The sequence below is a fragment of the Vidua macroura genome, chromosome 7 (assembly GCF_024509145.1).
Source record: "Vidua macroura isolate BioBank_ID:100142 chromosome 7, ASM2450914v1, whole genome shotgun sequence".
Classification (NCBI taxonomy): Eukaryota; Metazoa; Chordata; class Aves; order Passeriformes; family Viduidae; genus Vidua; species Vidua macroura.
In genome coordinates, this window is record NC_071577.1 from 26,595,607 (window position 1) to 26,617,790 (window position 22,184).

The 22,184-nt window shown below is 40.8% G+C and overlaps 1 protein-coding gene across 1 annotated transcript; it reads left to right on the plus strand.

Annotated features, from left to right (window-relative positions):
• The first annotated feature begins 15 nt into the window (after positions 1 to 15).
• ERCC3 (ERCC excision repair 3, TFIIH core complex helicase subunit) lies at positions 16 to 19,925 on the plus strand. Its single transcript, XM_053982751.1, has 15 exons — positions 16 to 233; positions 317 to 522; positions 1,481 to 1,717; positions 2,349 to 2,398; positions 3,289 to 3,424; positions 3,638 to 3,802; positions 4,756 to 4,960; positions 5,879 to 6,193; positions 7,340 to 7,524; positions 10,104 to 10,306; positions 13,555 to 13,651; positions 13,839 to 13,956; positions 15,130 to 15,248; positions 18,491 to 18,643; positions 19,003 to 19,925. The coding sequence occupies exons 1-15, from the start codon at positions 140 to 142 to the stop codon at positions 19,135 to 19,137; spliced, it is 2,418 nt and encodes an 805-aa protein (XP_053838726.1). The 5' UTR covers positions 16 to 139; the 3' UTR covers positions 19,138 to 19,925.
• Positions 19,926 to 22,184: the final 2,259 nt, after the last annotated feature.

A 22,184-nucleotide genomic window follows, 5' to 3' on the forward strand; every position in this document is an offset into this window, starting at 1 on the left:
ATTTATTTTGTTAATTTTAAATTATTTTTCCTCATTTCCCGCTGTCCCGGGATGTGGCTGCCCCCCGTGTCCGAGGCTCCGCCACGCGCCCGCCCGCGCATCTCCCCGCGGCGGGGGCGGCCCCGGGAACAGAGAGACGATGGTATCTCCGCCCTTCGCGGCGCTGCCCTGCGGAAGTGACGCGCGGGCGGGCGCAGCGCGGCGCGCGGCGGCCATGGGCAGGAAGGAGCGCGGTGAGCGGGGCCGGGAGCGGCGCGGGCCGGGCCGGGGAGGGGGCACCTGGGGCGGCTCGTCACAGCTCCCGCTCTGCTCCCAGATAAGAAGAAGTCTAAGAAGCGCCATTACGATGACGACGAAGACGATGAGGACGAAGGTGCCGGGAAGGAGCCGCAGGAGGCGGTGCCGTCGGCGGCGGGGAAGCAGGTGGAGGAGAGCGGCACCAAGGTGGACGAGTACGGCGCCAAGGACTACCGGCTGCAGATGCCCCTGAAGGCCGACCACAGCTCGCGGCCGCTCTGGGTGGTGCGTGCGCGGGGGGCCGGGGTCGCTGCGGGACACGGACGGGGCCGGGGAGGGGCTGTTCTCCCGTGGAGAAGCCGGGACTGCTGCGGGTCAGGCGAGGAGCGCACGGCGGGCCGCAGCGTGCGGGTGGAGAGCCTCGGGCGCGCCTGGGAGCGCGGTTTGAAGCGGTTCGGGGCGGTGCGTCCCCTGCAGCGCCGGTGCGGGGACAGCCGGGACGGGAGCCCCGGCAGTGCCCGGGGAATTGCTCCAGCCCCAGCAGCCTCCAGCCGTGTCCCCGCTGTCGCGGGTGTGCTGCGGACCGGGCAGGGCACAGCAGCAGCTCAGCCGGACGTCTCGGGGAAGGCTGTAAAACACAGCGCGCTGGCTGATGACACGAGGGGGATCTATCACTGCAGTGACACAGTAGCAAGGCTTGTATTTAATGGAGTGAAACGGCTTTCAGACAGGCTGGCCTCATCTTCTGTAACTGGTGCCATTTGTTTTCTTTGCTCTTTGAAAGGGATGTCAGTAAACTTGCCCAACGTCTGGCCAGTGGTGCAGCATCTAGGGAAGAGGTGATTTCCCAGCCAGCATCTGCACAGTGCCTGTCACCAAGTGCTGTACAGGCACCCAGGGCTGTGACACCCAAGCGCTGCCTTTCATTCATTCATTTATTCATTCATTCCACGTAAAATGAGCAAGGAGTTTTGTTGTTCCAGGGGAATGGGGCTGGAAGCTTGCCTCTACTCAGGCAATTTCTGTAGCATTAAAAAAGAAAGAATACCAGAATGTCAGTCTGGAAAAACTTTATTGATCTGGGTGTGGTTTATTCATAGTGCCATGGAAGGAACATGGACAAATCAATTCCTGGACCATTTTCAGAAGACAAAAGTTACATGTTTATTTGTTTTCTTGTAACTTCGTTATGAGATTCAGGTAAACTAACACTTGTGCCTTCAGCATTTGTTTATTTCTGTAGGCTCCTGATGGACATATATTTTTGGAAGCCTTTTCTCCGGTTTACAAATATGCACAGGACTTCCTGGTTGCCATTGCTGAGCCTGTGTGCAGACCCACCCATATTCACGAGTACAAGCTGACTGCTTACTCCCTGTATGCTGCTGTGAGTGTGGGCTTGCAGACAAGTGACATCACTGAGTATTTGCAGAAACTCAGCAAGACTGGTGTCCCAGATGGAATCATTCAGTTTATCAAGGTAAGGCTATTTTACTGGCATTGGAAATACATCTCTTTCTGCTAAGGAATTCCTTTCCTGCTGCCTCTGCCTAATTGATTTATTATTTTTTAATCATTCATCACTTTTAACTGTCTTATTCTTCTGTCATGGTTTCAAGAGAACATTATTTTTTTTCTGTCTTTTTGCGTACGATATTGCTGCACACATACTATTTTCATAATATAGTCTTTGTGGGATTTATAAAAAATACATTTAAGTGTCTGTGTAGATAATTTCAGTCAGTACAACTCGTACATGGAGAAAGTTTCCTCAGAGTTGCTCTGAAGGAAAACTGAGAATGTGGGAAGCAGTCTGTAATAGTGGGGCACTATAAGACAGCCTGCCTTATCCTGCAAGTGTGTCCTCACAGTCTTGGAAGCAGTTTGAGATTAGGTATAAAAAGTGAGCATCTGTGCCTGATCTCCTGCGTAAGATGTTGTGAGCATCTTCTGAAAATATCTTTTGAGGTTTGTTCCATGAGCATAACAGCAGTGCAAGTAAATGGTTTGTGGTAAGGTGCTTCCTCACAAAGACTTAAAGCCATTGCAGTGTTTGGTCCTAAGCGTGGAATCTGTTTTTTGCACGTTCCTAATGATTGTTCTCTTTGTAGCTGTGCACCGTCAGCTATGGGAAGGTGAAGCTGGTTCTGAAACATAACAGGTAAGTGGCTTCTTCCTCAGCTCCTGTGGCAGGAAACCCTGCAAATGCACAGCTGTGAGTGAGTGCTCTCAGGAGCTCTGGAGTCTCACAGCTGCCAGCTGAGTGTAACAGCTCTCAGGTATTACTTTTACAGCTTTTGGAAGTATTTAATACATTAGCTGATGGGTTCTGTTTGGCTATCCTGAGTTAGCACTGGTTGTCATCATGTTTTTAAAAGTAGGTTGCAAATTTGATATTGTAGCTTGTTTCTTTATTGCTTGAACTTGCAATATGTCTTTGAGGTTTTCAAATCATTTGGGAAAGATATGCAAATCCAATGGCAAGAGGTGGGTGCTCGTGTCTGTGTTGAATTTAGATTGTTTTAAAGCTAGATGATAATGCTAGAAGGGGCCTGGAGAAGTCAGTGCATATTTTAACTGTGATCTCCAACCAGCATCATCATTGAGGCATCTCCAAGATGCATTAGTTTTAAATTTTTAGGTGGTCTGTGTTTTGGAAGTTTGGGGCTTTTCTGGTGCTGTGGACAGGACTTGAAAACACCACATCTGGCATTTTCACAAGCTCACCTCAGTTCAGTCTAAACAATTTACTTCATATGTGTGTCACAAATAAGACATGTATGTGAGAGGTCTGTGTGGGCATTTCTGCTGGAGTTTGCTACTCAGGTTAGAGAGCATTTGAGTAAGATGGAGGGATGACTGCACAGCACATAATGCTTTTGGTGGAGGCATCTTTTAAAGTTTTGGTTGCCATAATGTCTTTATTTTTAAATTAGCACCCTAAGGTTGTATGCTTGAGCGTGCATCTAGCTATGCATCTGTGCCACTCTTTCTGTGAGTTACTCAGTTGATGAGTTCATAAAAATGTTTTCCTTTATTCTTTCATTTTAGGTATTTTGTGGAAAGTACCCACCCTGATGTCATTCAGCAGCTTCTGCAAGACCATGTAATTAAAGAATGTCGCCTGAGAAATGCTGAAGGTGAAGAGACAGAGCTGATTACAGAGACATTCACAAGTAAATCAGCGGTATGTCCAGCCATATTCTAAAATTACTGCAGTGACTGCAGGTAAACTCTTGAGTACTTTGGAGTTGCTATTGTTTGTTTGTTTGTTGTATCAGTTTCATTCTGCCAGTATCAAACTCTGCCTCTTTAATGAGCCAGAATTTGGGGGGAAGAGGGCAGCCAGAGTGTGTCTCTAATGAAACTTTTGGTGAAAATTCACATTCCTCTATTTCAGATTTCCAAATCTAGTGAAGGTGGCCTTGGTCCATCAACTTCACAGGGAACAGATGCTCAGAATAAGCCAGATGTTCCAGCTGACTTATTTGAGTTTTATGAACAGATGGACAAAGATGAGGAGGAGGAGGAGGAAACGCAGACGGTGTCTTTTGAAGTCAAGCAGGTATGAATATTGTACAGAAGCACATAAGCATGAGAACTTACTAGGAAGTACTGTGTCTCTTTGTTTGGTAGAGGAAGTCATTAACATTTTTTTCATTTTACCTTCCAAAGTTTAGAATCTTAGGGGGTGGCAGTGTGGGTGTTGTTCCTTCCCTGCCTGCAGAGTACAGTGCTCACAGGCCAGAGAGGCTCAAGGGACTCAGAGAGGTTCCTGTCATGTGTGGCTGAGTATTACTTAGTTCAAGATGAGAATTCAGTTGAGGAATGCTTTCAGTGAGCTTTTTTTTTCCCCTTTTCATGGTTGCAGAAGGAACTCTTTCTTGTTGGTTCCAATTTCATCACTTGAAAAGGGGAGCTGAAGGTTGGAGCACAGTCTTTGCTTGAGCTTCTATAGAACTTCTCAAGTTGTTTTTGGACTTGGTGATTCTAATGATGCCTTAGAAGGGGGGAAAAGGAATTTCAAAAAGGATAACTTAGTAGCTGTTTTGTTTATTTGGAAAAAAAAAAAAACAAAACAACCCAAACCAACAACCTCTTGGTGACTGATTCAGCCTGTCAATGACTTGGAATAAGTTCCATACAGGTATGGAGGTTTTCAGGGTAACAGATTTGTGTAACACAGAGAACCTTTCATGTCTGTTGCTGAACTCTTCATTGCAGGACCTCAGGGTGTAGTTTAGTCATTGCCAGGTAAGCAGCAATCTGAGCTGAATGTGTCATGTTCTTCCATCTGCCTAAAGAGCCCTCTCTAATACTAACTGTTGTTCAAAATGTTCAGGGGGCTGAGGTAATCACAGGTGAAGTTTCCAGAATAAGCCTTAGCTCTTGCAACTTCATAATCATAAAAAATGAATGGAACTTCACTTGGTACTATGTCATCTAGTTGTTTTTAGGGGAAAAGAAATTAATTCAGATGTGGAGAATTTATCAACTGAAGCTTTGTTTCCTCTTCAGGAGATGATTGAAGAACTTCAGAAGCGTTGTATCCATTTGGAGTACCCCTTGCTGGCAGAATATGACTTCAGAAATGATTCTGTGAATCCTGATATCAATATAGATCTGAAACCTACTGCAGTCCTCAGGCCCTATCAAGAGAAAAGCCTAAGGAAGATGTTTGGGAATGGACGAGCCAGGTCTGGTGTTATTGTCTTGCCATGTGGTAAGTTTCTGTGTTGGTACTTAGACAATTTGTTCTTTATTTGCCTGTAGTAAAGAAAATTCCAAAGATGACAGCTGCCTGGATTTCAGACAGCCTCAGGGACTGTTCTGGTTCCAGTGTGCAGAATCCCAGTGGTTTTTATTGAGCTGGTGGTGAAGCTGTGCTGAGGGAGAGCCGGGTCACAGAGCTGTCGGTGTCCTGGCAGGGGCTGGGAAGCAGCTGTGGTACCTTCACACTGCCAGTCCTGCTTCCTCTGTGCCCTCTGCCACCTCTGTTCATCTCCTGTGAAATGTAAAGTTGTGGGCCTTGGAATTTATTCCTTGGTTGGGAATAGGGAAACTGGGGCTGGGGAGTTTGAAGAAGAAATGAGAAACATTCTGACTGAGACAGCCTACAGAAAATGGGGAAAAGGAGCAAACAGGAGGCTGTGTGCCAGTGCCCTCAGTACTGGGCGAGAAGGAGGCACATGGGACCTGTGATGAGGGCCTGAGAGTGTGTAAGGGGTGCTGGGAGAAGTGTGAAGGATGGGAAGATTTAAGGACTTGCTTTGTGGGGGAATGTATAACTGGCAGAGACAGAGGAATAGAGCACCCCTAGGGAAGCTTTCTGTAGCCACCCATAATTTAACATTCTTTTGAAATTAAAAAGCATTAAAATGATTTCTTCTAATTGTCAAAGCCATTGTTTACAATTATTTTCTTGAGGAAATACAGTTGTGTCCTGTAGACAATCCAGCTGTATTTTTAAGAAGCGAATACTTGATTTCTTTACGACTATTGTAGCAAAGAAACAAAGAAATTTCCCTTTGCATGATTTCATATCCTCTCACGGTTTTCCTTGGCTCTTTTGTTTTGTTTTCCTCCTACTCCAGTGGTGTCTGAGAGATGACTAATGAGTGTCACTCCTCCTGCCCTGCAGGTGCTGGCAAGTCTCTGGTGGGAGTGACAGCCGCGTGCACTGTGCGCAAGCGGTGCCTGGTGCTCGGCAATTCTGCCGTGTCTGTGGAGCAGTGGAAGGCCCAGTTCAAGATGTGGTCCACCATCGACGACAGCCAGATCTGTCGCTTCACATCTGATGCCAAAGACAAGCCCATTGGCTGCTCTGTTGCCATCAGCACATACTCCATGTTGGGGCACACGACAAAAAGGTCTTGGGAAGCAGAAAGAGTAATGGAGTGGCTTAAAAGTCAAGAGTGGGGCCTTATGATACTGGATGAAGTCCATACCATTCCTGGTAAGGAAAGGGTGTGCAAACCTTCTGTGTTGCACACATTGTTAATGTCCTTTTGTTCTTGTAGAAGTGGTGGTTTTTTGCTGTTGTTCTCATTAATGTAGTGAGTAAACCCATGGCTTAGGGTTTTGGAATAAGTAAACTGCCTTGTTGTACTTTTTTTTTTTCTTTTTTCCCCCGATACTACATAGTTTAGCTGACCACTAGTTTTCTGAACCCGTCAAATTAGACACTGTGTTTTCTATAATAGCAGTGTAAAATCCAAGTTCTTCCATGTAGGTTGATAAAGTGCTCTTAAAAAGCCTGAATTACCTTTGCATAATTTTGCTGTAAACATATTTGAGCATGAGAGGAATTCCTCTGCTGCCTTCTCTTAGATGCAGTGGCACTGCAGGCCAGCTTTTAATATCTATGAGTAACCATAGTGATTAACATCTAGAAATAACTGTTGTCTTTGAAATTGCCATTGAATTGAGATCTGTACTCCTGGAAAGCAATAATGTACCATTAAAGTGTCTGTGAAATAATCCTGGCTAAAAAGCCACGCAAGGTTCTGTTAGCTGTTCTTCCTTATTCTTATTTGAATATATTTTGGTGTCTACAGAGAAGTATGGATTTCAGAAGCAGACCTTGGTGATTAATGGCCATTTTATCAAAGTAGCATGGTGCTGGCACTGTTCTGTCACTTCTGTTCTTGCTTGGTTTCATAGAAATGAAGGTATAGCAACTGCTCTGTGATTTCTAGCAATACTAAACATGAGTAATTCTGACATGTCCTGCAAGTCCTGAATGTGGCAGTCAGCCAAGAGTCCTTGTGTCATAGTTCTTGCGAGGAAATAGTAGATACCCAAACCAAGCCATGTAACCTTTGAATATATTTATTTTCTCTTGGGGAATGGGAAATAACAGAGATGCGAGAAGGTTTACTGGGATTTTCAGAGTACACTTGACAATGCAAAGTAAAGCTGCAATCACTGCAGTTTTGCTGTAACACAGTTTTGTTAGGAGTGTGTGCAACGGGGTACAATTTCCCAATGCTGTGCTTGCCTTATGTTCAGGAGCTGATGAAAATGTCTTTTAAAAGTTGCAGTATTTGTCTTCTAAAACCATTTAGAAAAATTAACAGAAAATTTGTCTTGGATTTCTTAGCAAAAATGTTCAGACGTGTGCTCACTATCGTCCAAGCTCACTGTAAACTGGGGCTGACTGCTACCCTGGTCAGAGAAGATGATAAAATTGTTGACCTGAACTTCCTGATTGGACCAAAGCTCTATGAAGCCAACTGGATGGAGCTGCAGAACAGTGGCTACATTGCCAAAGTCCAGTGTGCTGAGGTGATGCTCTGCTTTTTGGTACTATTAGTGTCTATTTAGTATGCTTAGAAAGTTGAGAAAAAATTTTGCAGCTCTTATAAAAAAGAACAGTAGTAGAAATTGTAAAACACATAAGAAAATACCTGCTTATTTCAAGCCTGAACATATGAGGGTGAAACTTGAAAACGTAGGACTGGATCTCACCATTCTTTCAAATATAAAGATATGACCTCTGTTCTTTCCAGCATATGGGTGAGAGGTAAATCTGGTATCAGAAGAAGCGAAAGTCTTTCACACAGGCACATTAGAATGTTAAAGTAATCTTTCTGGAAAGCCAAATTCAATGTATTATCTCTAGTAATTGACATGGAAGATACTTAGGGAAGAGTATAACTTTCTTCAAGCTCTCTATTATTTACAAGGTTTCATCTAAGCATTAGAGGACTGCTTTTTCATGAACTTTTTGGTCTCCCATTGAATGGAAGTAAAGTTTTAGCAGCTGCAATGTGTTATGGTAGAGTTTAGGTGTTTTTTTTTTGTCTTTTTGTTGTTGTTATTGTTGTGGTGGTTTATTTTAAGCCTGTCTTGCTAATTTCATGCAATTCTCCCTAACTCTGGTACTGAAATAAAAGATGCAAATGCAGGTCAGCTGTTCTCCTTTTGAACACTGTGCAAACTGGAGGTTGTAGAAGGAAAAAAATCCACTGCTTTGAACTCATAGAATGCAAGTGAAAAGCACCTAGAAAATAACTGTTGAAGGGAGAGTAACCAGTCCTCCAATTCAGATTTGCATTTAGACACTTAGGTTAGTTCTGCTGTGTAAGCAAAATTCTCAGTCCCTGAACTGCCCTTTAGTCATTGAAAAATATAGCATGGGCTACCTTTTTTTCTGAATGATGGGAAAATTCTGTAAGTTTATATTTCTTAGGCCAGTGTTTTGAACTAACATTTGATGACTCGGCCAAAAGCAAAGAATAAAAAACTCAGTGTTAACTCCTATACATGCACAGCTGCTTTGCATATTTGTTTGGATTTCCTTGAGGAGTAGCATCATTAATCATCTTGGTTTATTCCGCTCAGCCAGGAAAGGTGTCTGGCTCACTCTTTAAGTGCAGTTCTTCCCAAGTGGCCAGAGAGGGCACTGCTGATGTCTCATAGGACAGGTCATGGTTGTTGCAGGTGTTGCTCTTTCACTGCTCTAAAAGAGAATGAGCAGCTCAGTTTAAAAAGTTACACAAAATTAAAAAAAAAAGACAACAAACCTATTCTTTACCTGTTTTTTCAGAGTTTTGTAATTTACAAATTACAAATAATCCATTTCCGAGCAGCCATACGAAGTCTTTGCCTATCTTGCAAAATGTTAAATGAAAATATAATTGCAGCAAGTAGATCTTACCCATTTCCTAATCCAGAAGAGAGTGCAAATACAAAATACATGTGTTTGCCATGTAGTCAGAGGCATTGAGCAATAGATGAAATTTTTTTACCACAGTCATATATTCAGTATTTGTATCTCATTCTCACTTTGATGTAATTCTCTTCTGGTTCAAGAGTTTTAAGTCTTTCATGTAGACAGCACACAATAACAACAGAGCCTATTCAGTGCATGATTTTATTTTTAGTGTAGTTAAAGGATAATAAAAGCATCATCTGGCATTTAAGTCACTGGAAAAAATACTTTGAAACAAAAAAATTAGGTCTTATCAGTACAGAACAATTCATATTGTTTAAATAAACGTCTATAAATTGTCGTTAACTTCCTTAGCTGAATGGTGGTTATGAAAGAGGCTTTTCTCTGTGTTAGTTTGTTAATTTCTCTTGTGCAATGGATATGAGGGAATAACTCATGTGCAGCAGAGTGAATGTTTCCTAAATTATATGCCCTATGGATAGTGTCAGATGTTATCAATAGTGTCACTTCATTGGCTTAAACGTGATAATTTCTTCTTTTTTTCATGCTGCAGTAGAAAAATTAAACCTAAACTTATTGAAGTACTGTGGTTATTATTTACATAATAGAAGAATTGCTTAGATATCCTGGGGTGATGTTATTGTCTGTTGAAAACTTCTAATCAATCCTAGTATTTTGGAAATTTTAGACTCAGTAGCTGTTAAAATAAAAGTCACTCCTTTATTTGAAGAAAGATGGGTGAATTTGTTCTGTAATGAAGACAAAATGTGTCTCAGCTTTCATAATATGGATGAAAATTAATCTTTATGGGAAAAAGCTTTGACTGCTGTGAGAGAGAGACTACACAGTTCATTCCCTTTACTGCTTCATAAGAAGTAGTGGCATTCAGTAAATTATTTAAGTGTGAACATGAAGTAACTATCTTTCAGTCTTGTTCCAGTCCCACTGCCTATTTCTGTCATGGATCTCAATGCCAAAGCATTTTGGAAAAACAGATTTTAGCGGTGCAAGAGACTTCACTGACTGGTAGCTTTCATTTTGGTACAGAAATGAATGTGTTAAAATGTGTGACCTGCCCTATGCAGAAAGTCCTAATGCATTACCATCCCCCAGTATTTTTTTAATTCCCACTAGGATTAAATAAGTAAATAATGGAGTGCTACTTTGTGTGTGTGTTTTCTAATTGTAGGTCTGGTGCCCGATGTCACCTGAATTTTACAGAGAATATGTAGCTATTAAAACAAAGAAAAGGATATTGCTCTATACCATGAACCCAAATAAATTCAGAGCCTGTCAGTTCCTGATTAAGTTTCATGAGCGACGGAATGATAAAATCATCGTCTTTGCTGATAATGTGTTTGCACTGAAGGAATATGCAGTCAGACTTGGGAAGTAAGTATTCACAACCAGTGATGGCACTGTTGATTTCTTCCTTCCATGACAATTTCATTGCAATCTCACAACTTTCACTAGTCTTTAATATTTTTTGTAATGCTGTAACTCCAGTCCTCCTGCATAAAAAGCTCAGAAGGGTATTTTTGGATGAACCTTATTGGCACTGCAACATGAAAAATGAGGTGCTTTTGGAAATATCACTAGAACTGTTTCTTTAATGGATGGTAGCTTCCCCTATCTCTCTGAGACAAAGGTTTTCAAATATATACTCTCTGGATCTTTCAGGATGTTCTGAGATTCAGGGCCGCCTTCTTCAGGTTCTCAAAAGGTCTCATCCTTGTCTAAAAAAACTTAAGACAAGGTTTTTTGTATCTGTGCTGTACTAGTGCACTGCCTAGAAATGCAGTAATTGTTTAATAAACTAAAGGACATTTCTCCCTAGAGCTCCTTGATTACCTTAAATGACTGTAACATGAGTGCTGTTACTGGAGATGGTGCAGACAGGGTTTAATGAGGGGTCTGTTGGTAGGATTTGGGGAGGGACAGTCAGGGAGAGTTTGTCAGGATCAGGCATAGAGCAATTATTGGGAAACAACCTTATAAGCTGGCCTTGTCCTTTCTTTGACAAGCCCAAATAATGCCTTACTTGCTGGAAGCTGTGGGACATTTTGATGGTGTATGATTTCTTGTCTAGGAATTTCAGCAGTACTCCTTAGCAATACCACAAACAAGCCTTACACTTTTGAAAATTTGTGATCAGTTCTGACTGCAGTTTAAGGGGCTGTGTTGTGCTGGCATGCTGTGACATCAAACAGCAAGCAGAGCTAATGGTGCTGGATGAATTCCAACACCCATGGTCTCTTTCATCATTTTTTTAATCTGTCTGGACAGAGATTAGCTGTAATGATGCCTCTGGAATGTCTCTAGCAGTGTTCAGTGTACCACAGACAAAGCCTTTAGCACAGGCAATGCTGGGGGGGCGGGGGATGCTACGGAGCACAGCAGTTGTAAGTGGGGTAGATGCTGTGGAAGTGTGGCAGGAAAACCAGTTGAAGAAATAGTAGGTGGTCCCTTTTTATATTCTGGAGTGAATTCTATGTTTTTCACGTCATTTATGGAGCTCCAGGTTATCCAGCTGCTACTCTTAGAAAAAAAGGAAGCTTGCTGTGCTGGACAAAGTTGAGGTTTGTTTTAACCAGAGTTTTTTTGCTGTGAGCAGGCTAAACCAAAGGGAACTGTTAGTTTGTGCAGGGCAGGAATTGTGTGTGTGGAGGAGACAGCAGCCCAGTGGGTACAGCAGGAGTGCTGTGGCTGTGTGCCCAGCAGGAGCACAGCTCCCACTGCCCTTCTCATGGCTTGATGGGGCTGGGTGGGCTCCCCCATGGGGGGAGAGGTGGCCACGGTCTGACTGCCTCTGCTGGCTCCTCCTTTAACCCCCTTGCCCTTGGTAGTGGGGAACCATCAGGGAAAGACCATGCACATGACAGGAATTACTTTGTCTGCAATTTTTGAGGCTAGAGAGTCCAAATTTGCTTGGCCACCTTTCCCTCTGTCATGATTCTGTCATCCATAGCTCATGTACTGACTGGTTTCACTGGTGTTGGGAATATGTTTAAATCACTGTTTCTGAAGGACTGTGCCTCTGTGGTTTTGTCAGTTATGTCAGTTAATGGGAGAGGAATCTATCTTTGCAAACCCCTCAAATGTCTTTTCGCAGTGAGGAAAATGAGTCATTAAAAAAAGAATCCATTTAGCACTTAATGTTCTAGATTCAGAAAAGTACTCAGGAATGCCAGTGAATCACTGTCAAGTAGGATCTGGGCAAGTTAAAATGAAAGATTGATAGCCAGGAGTTCAAGATTATTCTGTTCTTAATACAAAATGTGTTTGACTGCCTTCTTGGTGGCCTTAAGAAAAGGAAGGCTCAAAAATGCTTTAGTTTCAGTTTAAATCTGCCATTTAACTTTACAATTTAAATACTACATGGAATTAAAAATAAGACTTAATATATTACTGAATGCTACAAAATTAATAATAAAGGTATTTTTTAGAGTTGACTCATTTACCACTTTCATTTTTAGCTGTTTTTTCTAGAAGTCTGTTTAAATATACTAAATAGAAGAATTAGATTAGAGATTACTAGGATTGTTTGGTAAAAAACCCTAGAATAAAGTTTGTAGTAAAGAAAGCAAGAGGAGCCAGGGCACAGGGATTAGTTGATAAGAATAGAAAACCTTAGTCCTATGCACTGCCATATTTGTGTTCAGCCATCATGTATGTGCAATACTAAATGGAAAATTTGAGCTTGGTTCCTTGTGTTAGAAATAATTCATGGAACTGTGAGCAAAACAGTAATTGGAAAATTTAACTCCTGTTTTTTGGAGATGCTTGGTAACCTTCATTTGGAAAAGTAGTACAACAGATGACAAACAGTGGCAGTGCTATCCTGCATGCAGCTCACTGTTTTTGCGTGGGCTTTGCTCTTTCTAGCTTTTTGGTTTTTTAACTCTGCTTAGGCAGAAATAAAACAGCCAGACACTGGAAAATTCATAGCAGTCCATGTTACTCATGAAGTCTGTGAGGGACTGAGAGTTTGTGTGAGCCTTTGGGATTGAGACATTAAATGTTCCATGTAATTCATTGTCAGATATTAGAAACCATGGGTGAAATGCCACTGTGAGCTGCTCATGAAATGTTTGAGTCCTTTGCATCGTTTCAGTAAGCCCAGAAGGTATTAGAAGGGATAAGAGGTTAGCTTGAAAAGCAAAAATAATTTTCCCAGAACAACACCCAGCAGCCAGTTTGTGACACCCAGCATATCCTTGATAGAGAAGCCTGTATTTTCAAGTGTTTAAATAGGAAGCAAAGGTTGCAGCTGTAAATGTGCTAACTCAGTACATTTGAGGAAAAAATGTCTTTAACAGCTGCCTTCAGTCTTTCATGTAGGCTTAGCAAATGTATTCAGTCTGTTGATATATAGCTTCATTGGTGCACGTAATTGCAAAACATTTGTAACTGTCAGAATTTCTTTCTGGCTGACTGGGTTGCTGCAGAGGGTTCCACAAACCCCTGGGCAGCTGCCATGAAGAGTCAAACAAGCTAAAAGTAAACTGATATCTGTACCAAAATGTGGTTTGTTTTCATATCTTCTCAAAGGTGTCCTGCACTCCTTGCCATGGTACCTCATAAGAAATAAGTGAGAAATCTTGAATTTATTTCATTTGTATATGTTGTGTTCTTTTCAGACCTTATATCTATGGTCCTACTGCACAAGGGGAAAGAATGCAAATTCTACAAAACTTCAAGCACAATCCAAAAATCAACACTATTTTCATTTCCAAGGTGAGGGAGTACATTCACTGTCCTTGTGCCTGTCTTTGGAGTCAGCTTTAAGAGGCAGCTGCACATGCATGGTGTGCATTTGACATCTTTGTATCACAGCTCACAAAGAAAGCTGTGCTTTGTATTCAGTGTTGGCTGGGGAGATGTGGAAATAAGAGACTGCTCAGAGGGTGCTGCTCTGTTGCAGGTAGGGGACACATCCTTCGATCTGCCAGAGGCCAATGTTCTCATTCAGATTTCATCCCATGGTGGGTCACGAAGGCAGGAGGCTCAAAGGCTGGGACGAGTGCTGAGAGCCAAAAAAGGTAAAGGAGGTGGTGCTTGGGCTCTGGGCCTTGGATCATAGCAACCTAGAGCAGGAGAAACTGGATGTTCATGAGGTTTCTTTATACTGTCCTTATGTTTTAGTCAAAGAGAGTATACCTATATACCAGTGAATGAAAGTGAAGTGTCTTCTGGGTCAGTAAACTTAGTGATGAGAAAACTTGTAAAAAAAAAAAGCTGAAAGAAAACTGACTTTCTATGGCAATTCTCTCACTTTTTCATTCCTTGATATTTTCTTCAACATGAAATTGTTTGTGTAGGATCATAGTATTATTCTGAGAAGCAAGCCTCTAGAAATCACATTCTTGACACTGTAGATTACTTGCTTTTAAAAACTGGATTTTGACTAGTGTGTTTTTGTAAAACATGGCCAAAGGAATTTTTTTGTTTAGAACAATTAAATACTTAAAATAATACTTAAAATACTTAAATACTTAAAATACTTTGCACTCAGACTTAAACTCTGCACACACTTTTTGTGCAGTTTGTGCTTGTTACAGGTAAGGCTTTGTTTGAAAATGCAAATGAAACCCATGTTAGTGAATTGACAAAGTCTTAGTGAAACCCTGGGTTTTAAAAGAGAACCTATTACCCAGGTAACAGACCTTAAGGACTGTAAGTGTAAAAAAAAGTTTATACACAGCCTGGTATATGCTGGTCTTCAGATAGTGCTGTGAATTCTTAGCTAAGTATCTTTGCTTCACTTTTTAAATTCAAAAACACTGCAAACTCTAGTTCACACGAATAAAACTTTTCCTTCGTCTTTTTCTGTTGGACTTTTTTTGACATGCACTGCAGTCCTTGCTCTTGACTTTTCACTTCTTCTTGACATGATAGACTTAAAAACAATTTTATCTTTCACCTTGGCTAGCAGAATAAAGCAGCAGATTCTTCTTAGAGCACCTGTGTGATTGTGTTAGACTATATTTCCTTTTCTTTTTTTGTCTTTTCACCTATCCTCAAGTTATTTAGACCAAAAGTAGGAGTTTCCATGCTGTGTCAATCAGTTTATGCAAGGTCTGGGTGCAGCTAGACAAGGCAAATAGTTTTTTTAGGGACAAGTTATTTAAGTACCTGTTTTCAGTATTTATTCCTTGGTTGTTCTTTGTTGCAGTGTTCCAAATGAAACTAATCAGAGTGTTTTTGTCTCCTAGGCATGGTTGCGGAGGAATACAATGCCTTTTTTTATTCCCTTGTATCCCAAGACACTCAGGAAATGGCATACTCAACAAAACGACAACGGTTTCTTGTAGATCAAGGTTATAGCTTCAAGGTAACTCATTCCTTCTATTTATTGTGCTTGAGGCCTAAGAAAGTAATTTTCATATTGTTTAGTGTTAGTCCAGTACTTGAGAATTCTGGTTGTGGAATGCATTACTGAAGGTTTTTCTTGCAAGTGAGAACTGGTCTGGTATTGTTTTATCATATATATTATTGTGAGGGCAGATACAAGTAGCTTTGTACAGCTTCTAGAAAGGTGAGTGTTGTAACTGGAAAGCAGGCACCCTGCAGAGTGCAGTGCACGTTCCTTGGTGGTTGGTTTATTTGTGCTGTTCAGTTGTCCATCTGTGCAGGCCTCCCATTATACAGTATCACACTGGTGCTGCATAAAGCAGTGTTGGGTGTTGTCAGAGTGGGCAGCACCAATTTAGACAACTTGCAAAACTTAGGAAGTGACAATTTCCAGAGTTCCAGTCTCAGACCTGTATTTCACTATGTCATCTTCTTCCAAACATAGCTGAAGCTCCTCTATAATACAGATTTCATGGTGTATCTCACTTATTTTTCTTTAATGCATGGATTGCCCTGTGTGCTCATCTGTTAGGCTGTAAAGGCAGCAGAGTGTCATGATAGCTCTTGGGTTTAGGTGGGTTATTCCTTTGAAAAACTGCAGCTTACTGCTCTGATTAGAAGCCTTCCCAATGCAAAGCAGTGCTGAGGAGAATGAAAAACGACTCCCACATCTGGCTGTTAAAAGAGCTTGTCTGGATGAGGCACCAGTACGGGACATCCCCCTGAGCTGCTGGGCTGGAGCAAATCACTGCTCTGGAAAAAGCAGCCCGTTAAAGAGCTCTTTAGAAACAGACCTGTCATGGTCTTTATAGGTGAAAACTTTGTTTCCCTTCGTTGTGAACGTATTTCAACAAAGTTGTAGATCAGTACTAAGCTGCAACTAATTACAGCAAATGCATCTGTGTGGCTATAGCCAGGGAGATTAGAGCAATCCCTTTACTTATATTTGAATACCCTGGATTCTAGAACTAAGGAGGTTAAAATAAAGGGATTTCATTTTGCAAGGAAAGAGCTCTTAGTCCTAGGAGCTTTGGTGTAGTGTGCACCAAAGCAGTGCAAGTGGCCAGCTGAGTATCTGGAGCAACATTTTTGCTGACCAGTACTGGAATGTTCTTTATTTGCAGATTAGAAACAAAACATTAGAATATCTATTTTCTTCTGTTTGCCAAGCTTTGTCATAGCTGGCATCAGAGAACAGGGCTGAAAGAAACTTCAAAAAAAACATCTATTGTGTTTCTTCATTCCAAGCAAGGATGAGTGTGCCATTCCCAATAGATGTCTGCCTTCTTAGTATTCCAAATATGGAGACTCTACCTCTTCTTTAGGTAATTATTTCAATGCTAATGTCCTGTCCTTCAGAATTTGTGTTCCTAAATAACTAAACATTCATTATTAGTTTAAAAGGGTAACAGTCTTCACTTTTTGTTTAGGACTTAACTTTCTTCTTGCCATCTCTCAATAGCTTCATTCTCTGCCTTTCATCAAAAAGGGAACTGGAGTAATATGTTTTTGCTAAATCCACATATCTTGTCTTTGCCTCTTAAATATCAGCCTTATTACAGTTTACTGCTTGGAGTGTACTGCTAGCTGGGTATTTTTTTGCTTTTGGTTTTTTTTTGTTTGTTTTTTTGTTAGCTAACCAGTTGCCTTTGCTACTGTATTTTATTTTTATTTAGAGACCAAATGTAGGACATACTAAATTTTAAACCAATAGCAGAAGAACTCTGTATATTAAAGAACTGGGAGTAACTTTTAAACAGAGCATCAGTTGGACAGCTTAAAAGATGATGCAGTGGGAATTCTTTCCATTCTATGAATCATGCTACCACTGTTTTGCAACCAGAGCTGGAAACAGGCAAAAACTATTTAAAATGGATTTTTGTGACTCCTTTTTCTTTATTTTTGAGATGACCATAGCACATATCCTCCTAAACAAACAAGGACTACCATAGTGTTCCTTTAACCAGGTAGGACTGATTCTTTCCATTAATGGATTCTTCAGGCTTGGATGTTTTCTCATGAAAACATCCTTTTTCAGACTAGACATTCCCACAAATAACAGCCCACAGCACTGATTATTCATTCCAGTGTTTCCCTACCCAATTTTTAAAAAGTGGTACTTGGCAGCTAATATGGATTTCTTCTACCTTAACTTTATTCACAGTGTTTTTGTGATCTGCTCCAACTCAGAATGCTGAGGTAATTAGTTTCTAATTGTATTGACTCAAAAAGTAAGCAGAAAAGATGAGGGAAAACACTACATAATCAATGGTTGAAATAGAATGTCTTTCTCAAAACCATGTCAAATTGGGAACAGTGGGAAAACTGATTGTTATGTATAAACATATACTTAAAAAAAACATTTAACTACAGGGAAAATTCTTGTGAAATTTTCAAAATACTTCTGGTTAAGAAAGTAAGCTGCCTGTTGCAAATCTTTATAACAGAATATAATAGAAGCTTGAGATCTTTCAGTTCTTCAGAAGGGTTTGTCAGCTGATGGAGCCCATGGCACTGCATTGCCAGTAGGTCACATGTGCCCTGCACCCACAGTTACTAGTTGAGTTACTGAGAATTCCAAGGAGAACAAACTTAACTGAAGTTACTCAGTGTTTAAGTAGTCGAAGGTGGGAAGAGTCCTTTTGCTCTGTGACTGATGCTCTGTTGCAAGTTGCTGCATTGTCTCCCAATAGCTGTACATCTCAATTTGTTAGGGGTTTTTCCCCATTGTCCTGAATGCTTCTTGCTGAAATTCTAAGTCTCTGCAGAGCTAGTAGATTATTTTTGTTAAATGTAAAATACTGGTTCTTAAACTTGACAAATCTAGAGCCTACCACATGACACCAACCTTGCAGTAAGTTGAATACATGTCTGAGGTTTATGTGCTTTGGTCAGGTTCTTGGTCAAGCTGGTATAAACAATGTTAGCTGACACGCTCTGCCCAGAGCTTTTCTTTCTTCTTTTCCTTTTTTTTCCTTCCAAAGATTCATCTTTTGCATTTCCAGCCAGAATATAACAAGAACTGTGAGTGTATGTATATCTACATCACTTAGCAAGATTTTATATGTATTTGTGTTATCTGTAGTGTGAGGTTGTTCCAACCATTACTAAAAATTAAAGGCAGTTCCAACAGGATATGGAATCAGAAATACTTGTCTTGGTTTTGAATAGCTAACAGTGAGGAGGAAGAGCCCTCACGTTGTAATGTGCTTTGTTTCTTAGGTAATCACAAAGCTGGCAGGCATGGAAGAAGAAGAGCTTTCATTTTCAACCAAAGAAGAACAGCAGCAGCTTCTCCAGAAAGTCCTGCAAGCATCTGACCTGGATGCTGAGGAGGAAGTAGTTGCTGGAGAATATGGTTCAAAGTCAGCTCAGGTAATGAAGAATTCTTTGAAAAGGATGACCACAGCTGGGACAGAACTGGGCCATTTTATTTCCATCCAATTCTAAATGTGATGTTGTCATTGATGGCCTGGTAGTTTTGTGAAACACTAGAGAACATATTTGGTTTTTTTTAATCTGTATTGGCCTTTAGTTATTGGAAAAATTCACTTGTTGGGCACTCAGAAAAAATTCAACATGGAATTCTTGTCCTTCTCCATCATATTTGAAGGAGAAGGTAACAGATCTTTTGTTACAGATTTTGAAGTAAATCTTTTAAGTCACAGGCAATGAAAATATTTCAAGCCTCTGATCCCACACTAAGCAGGTGCCTGTGCTCCTTGTCCTTGCAGGTGTCGCGCCGCACAGGCACCATGAGCTCCATGTCCGGGGCAGATGACACCGTTTACATGGAGTACCACTCCTCACGGAGCAAGGCGTCTTCAAACAAGCACATCCACCCCCTGTTCAAACGCTTCCGCAAGTGACGTCCTTCACACCGGCGCCTCCTTGAAATGTCACCCCTGTACTTGTTCCTGTTACTGGAAAGATGGAGTTGAAATTTATGACAGCTCCTTTAAAAGACTCTTTTATATGCATCTGTACAGCCACATATTTACTTACCAATGTATGTACTCTCGTAGGTGAATGGGAAAGCAAAGAAGGAACTAAATCTTACCATGAAAATATTTTTAGAAACTTTAAGATACAAATATGTCATGGCACATACTTTTTTTTGCGTGGCACTGTGCTCCTTGTCTTATGCCCTCATTTCCTCATGGCCAGAGGGCAGAAGCATATGGGCCACTTCGTTCAAGGGAAGTACTTGTCTGGTTTTCAGGGTAATTAATAGATTTTATTTTTATCAGCTGAAGATTCTTTTTCAGAAGAGTCCTGAAAAGGTTTTGTAAATGAAGTTTGTACTGATGTTTGAGATATTATTTATCTGATTCTTGTGTCTGCTCAACAATATACTGTTTTTCAAAATGCTTAAATAAAATCATTCAGTGAGCTGAACAAATCCTGAGAGGAGCACTTTACATTATATTTTTAAACTAAGAGCTAATTTATACTTGTGACTTTACCTGTATTAAAATTCTAACAGATAGGTCAGAAATACTTTAGAATTTGAAGACAAGAAGAAAAAGAGACTCTGTCTCCAAAGTAAACTCAAGGAAATCATTAGTAGTTAATACAAATGAATTCTGTGCTTGTTTTCCTAATTTTTCTTGCTACTGTTGAGAAGTTGCTCAAATAAAAGCTGTTTCTCTTGTTATTTATATTCTATTTATTAACCATACAATAAAACCTTCGTAACTGCTAAACAGTGCACTGTCACCACAGAGGTTATTATTGAATCAAAAAGCATTTTGACTTCTCACAAGGTGAGTTGGAAGAATGTGTGAAAGAAAGATTCCTTAGTTTCCTTTTTTTAATGAAGACTGCATTATAATTCTAGAAAACAATAGGGAAATGTTGGTGGTTTGTGGCAGAAGAATGCTTCTTAAGTAGCACATGCTTAATAATGTAACACACTACTTGGTGTTGTATTTAGAGGTGTTATTTCACTGGTTGTTTCTAGAGCTTTAGGAACAACTCTGTTGGTTGAAAATAGGTTGGTATAGAGGTTTACCATACTGGAAGGAGCATGCATGGTACAGCTATTCTGGTTGTATGACAAATGTGCTTCAGAAGAATATTGAATTCTGTTTCTTATTAGCATGAATTCATAAATTGAGAATGTAGAAATATTGGAAGCATTTAATAATTGAGAACAGATGGTGCTTGGTTTTGGTCTCTGTATCAGAATCAGGTAATTTTTAAAAAGGGAACTGATCTGCCTCAGTTTAAACTTTATTTAGGCTCTGAGCCCTATCCTCTAACACTTGATTCTTTCTCTCGTGCTGAGTCTTCTGCCGCACAACCTGAAACCAGCCATGGCAGTGCTGGAGTGGCTTATACAGAAGAGATAATTGTGCAGTGTTCTGGTGCTGATTTCCTCTCCCCAGTTTAAAGCACTGTTTACTTCTGATAGTAGTTTGGACCAGCTCTAATTGCAACAGTTAGTAGCAAAATGGTAATTTAGTATAATGGTAGGGGCCTGTGACAGAGGTTTAGCTGAGCAAGTCAGGCAGTGTCCCTCTGCATAATTCTCTCTTAAAAAGCTTTATGAATTGCTTTGAAACTACTTTCCACCCTTCATAAACTTGAAAAAACTCACAACAACCTACTAAATGCAAATGGCTTAATACTGATTCCTGTAATTGTGGAATCAATAGTATTAGCTGGATTTAGGACTGCTGTAGTTCATGTGTAGTAAATCGTGACTAATGATCTCACTCCTTTAATTAATGTCTGTGTGGGATGCAATACATTCAGCATCAAGTAAAGCAGAATTTTACGAGGTATGAATGACTCCATGCCTCAGTGATAGCATCTTGGTATTCAAACTTTAGAATTCATTATGTTGATAAGATTAAGTGCAGTAATTGCTGCCTGCTGTTACTCCAGGCTGTGGCAGCAAGAGGCAGACAGGTGCATTTACTCACTTCAGCTGAGCTGCTGCTGCACGTGGCAGCACCTGGACCATAAGGGGGTCGGGCAGGCCAGTCACTGAGGAGCTGCTGGCCCCTCACTACCTCTGCACTCTGGCAGTGCACCCAAGGTTCACAGTAGACAGCTCCAGATCTCTAATCCCAGCCCTCTAGGAAACTAAAGAATGGATAGTGTGGCAGAAGTGTGATTCAGATTATGACTGATGCCAGAGGCAGGTCAACTCGGGGGTAAGTAAATTATTTCTTGGAAGTCTCTGGATAGAGGAGGTGTGATTTTCTTGGATGTCATTCAGGTTTCTTTGCTGGCCACTGCTCCCTGGCCCCCTCCTTGGTCTGAATTCCATACTGAGGAGACTTAATCTTCAGGAATTGTCTTTTTTTAATATTTGTTGTTTGTGTTTCTGATAGGCTACAATACTGAAGCTTGTGTTTATGTGCCCTTCCTTCTTGTGGCAAACCAGCAAATGTCCATATGAAGCTGTTAATGCTTGAAGGGTGCTGCTGTTACCCATTGGCATTCTAGACTAAAAGTGCAGTGCTGATGGGGTGGCAATTTCACAGCATTACAGCTCACCAAAGCACCAAACTACAGCCAGTTTCTGTTTCTGTGTCTCCTTATGCCCTCCTGATGGTCATTTTTTGTAATTCTATACTTTCCTCTATGTGTTTGAAAGCTCTGGACTTCAAGGCAAGTGGTTCTCAGTATAACTTAGTGTCATATGCCATAGGAGGCACAGGGCAAGGATCTGTATCTATAAGAAGTCTGCAAGTAGAACTGGATTCTTTACAGTTGGTTCATGGGTTTTTTATCAAGGGCTGAACAGTAAGTCACAGCAGCATTGTCTTGCTTGTTCTGATTTAAATACCTTATTTTTGAACAATCTTCTGTTAGTATTTAGCCTGTGAAGTTCAAGTTAATCCTCTTTTCAGGAAAAAACAGGAATTTAGAAAGCATTTAAAATTCAAAAGAAGTAACTTCA

Excerpts from the sequence above, each read along its gene's own strand:
- ERCC3 (XM_053982751.1), top strand. The coding sequence starts at position 140 with ATGGTATCTCCGCCCTTCGCGGCGCTGCCCTGCGGAAGTGACGCGCGG. Across the intron at positions 1,718-2,348 it reads GAATCATTCAGTTTATCAAG|CTGTGCACCGTCAGCTATGG; the intron begins GTAAGGCTATTT and ends TTCTCTTTGTAG. Across the intron at positions 3,803-4,755 it reads TGTCTTTTGAAGTCAAGCAG|GAGATGATTGAAGAACTTCA; the intron begins GTATGAATATTG and ends TTTCCTCTTCAG.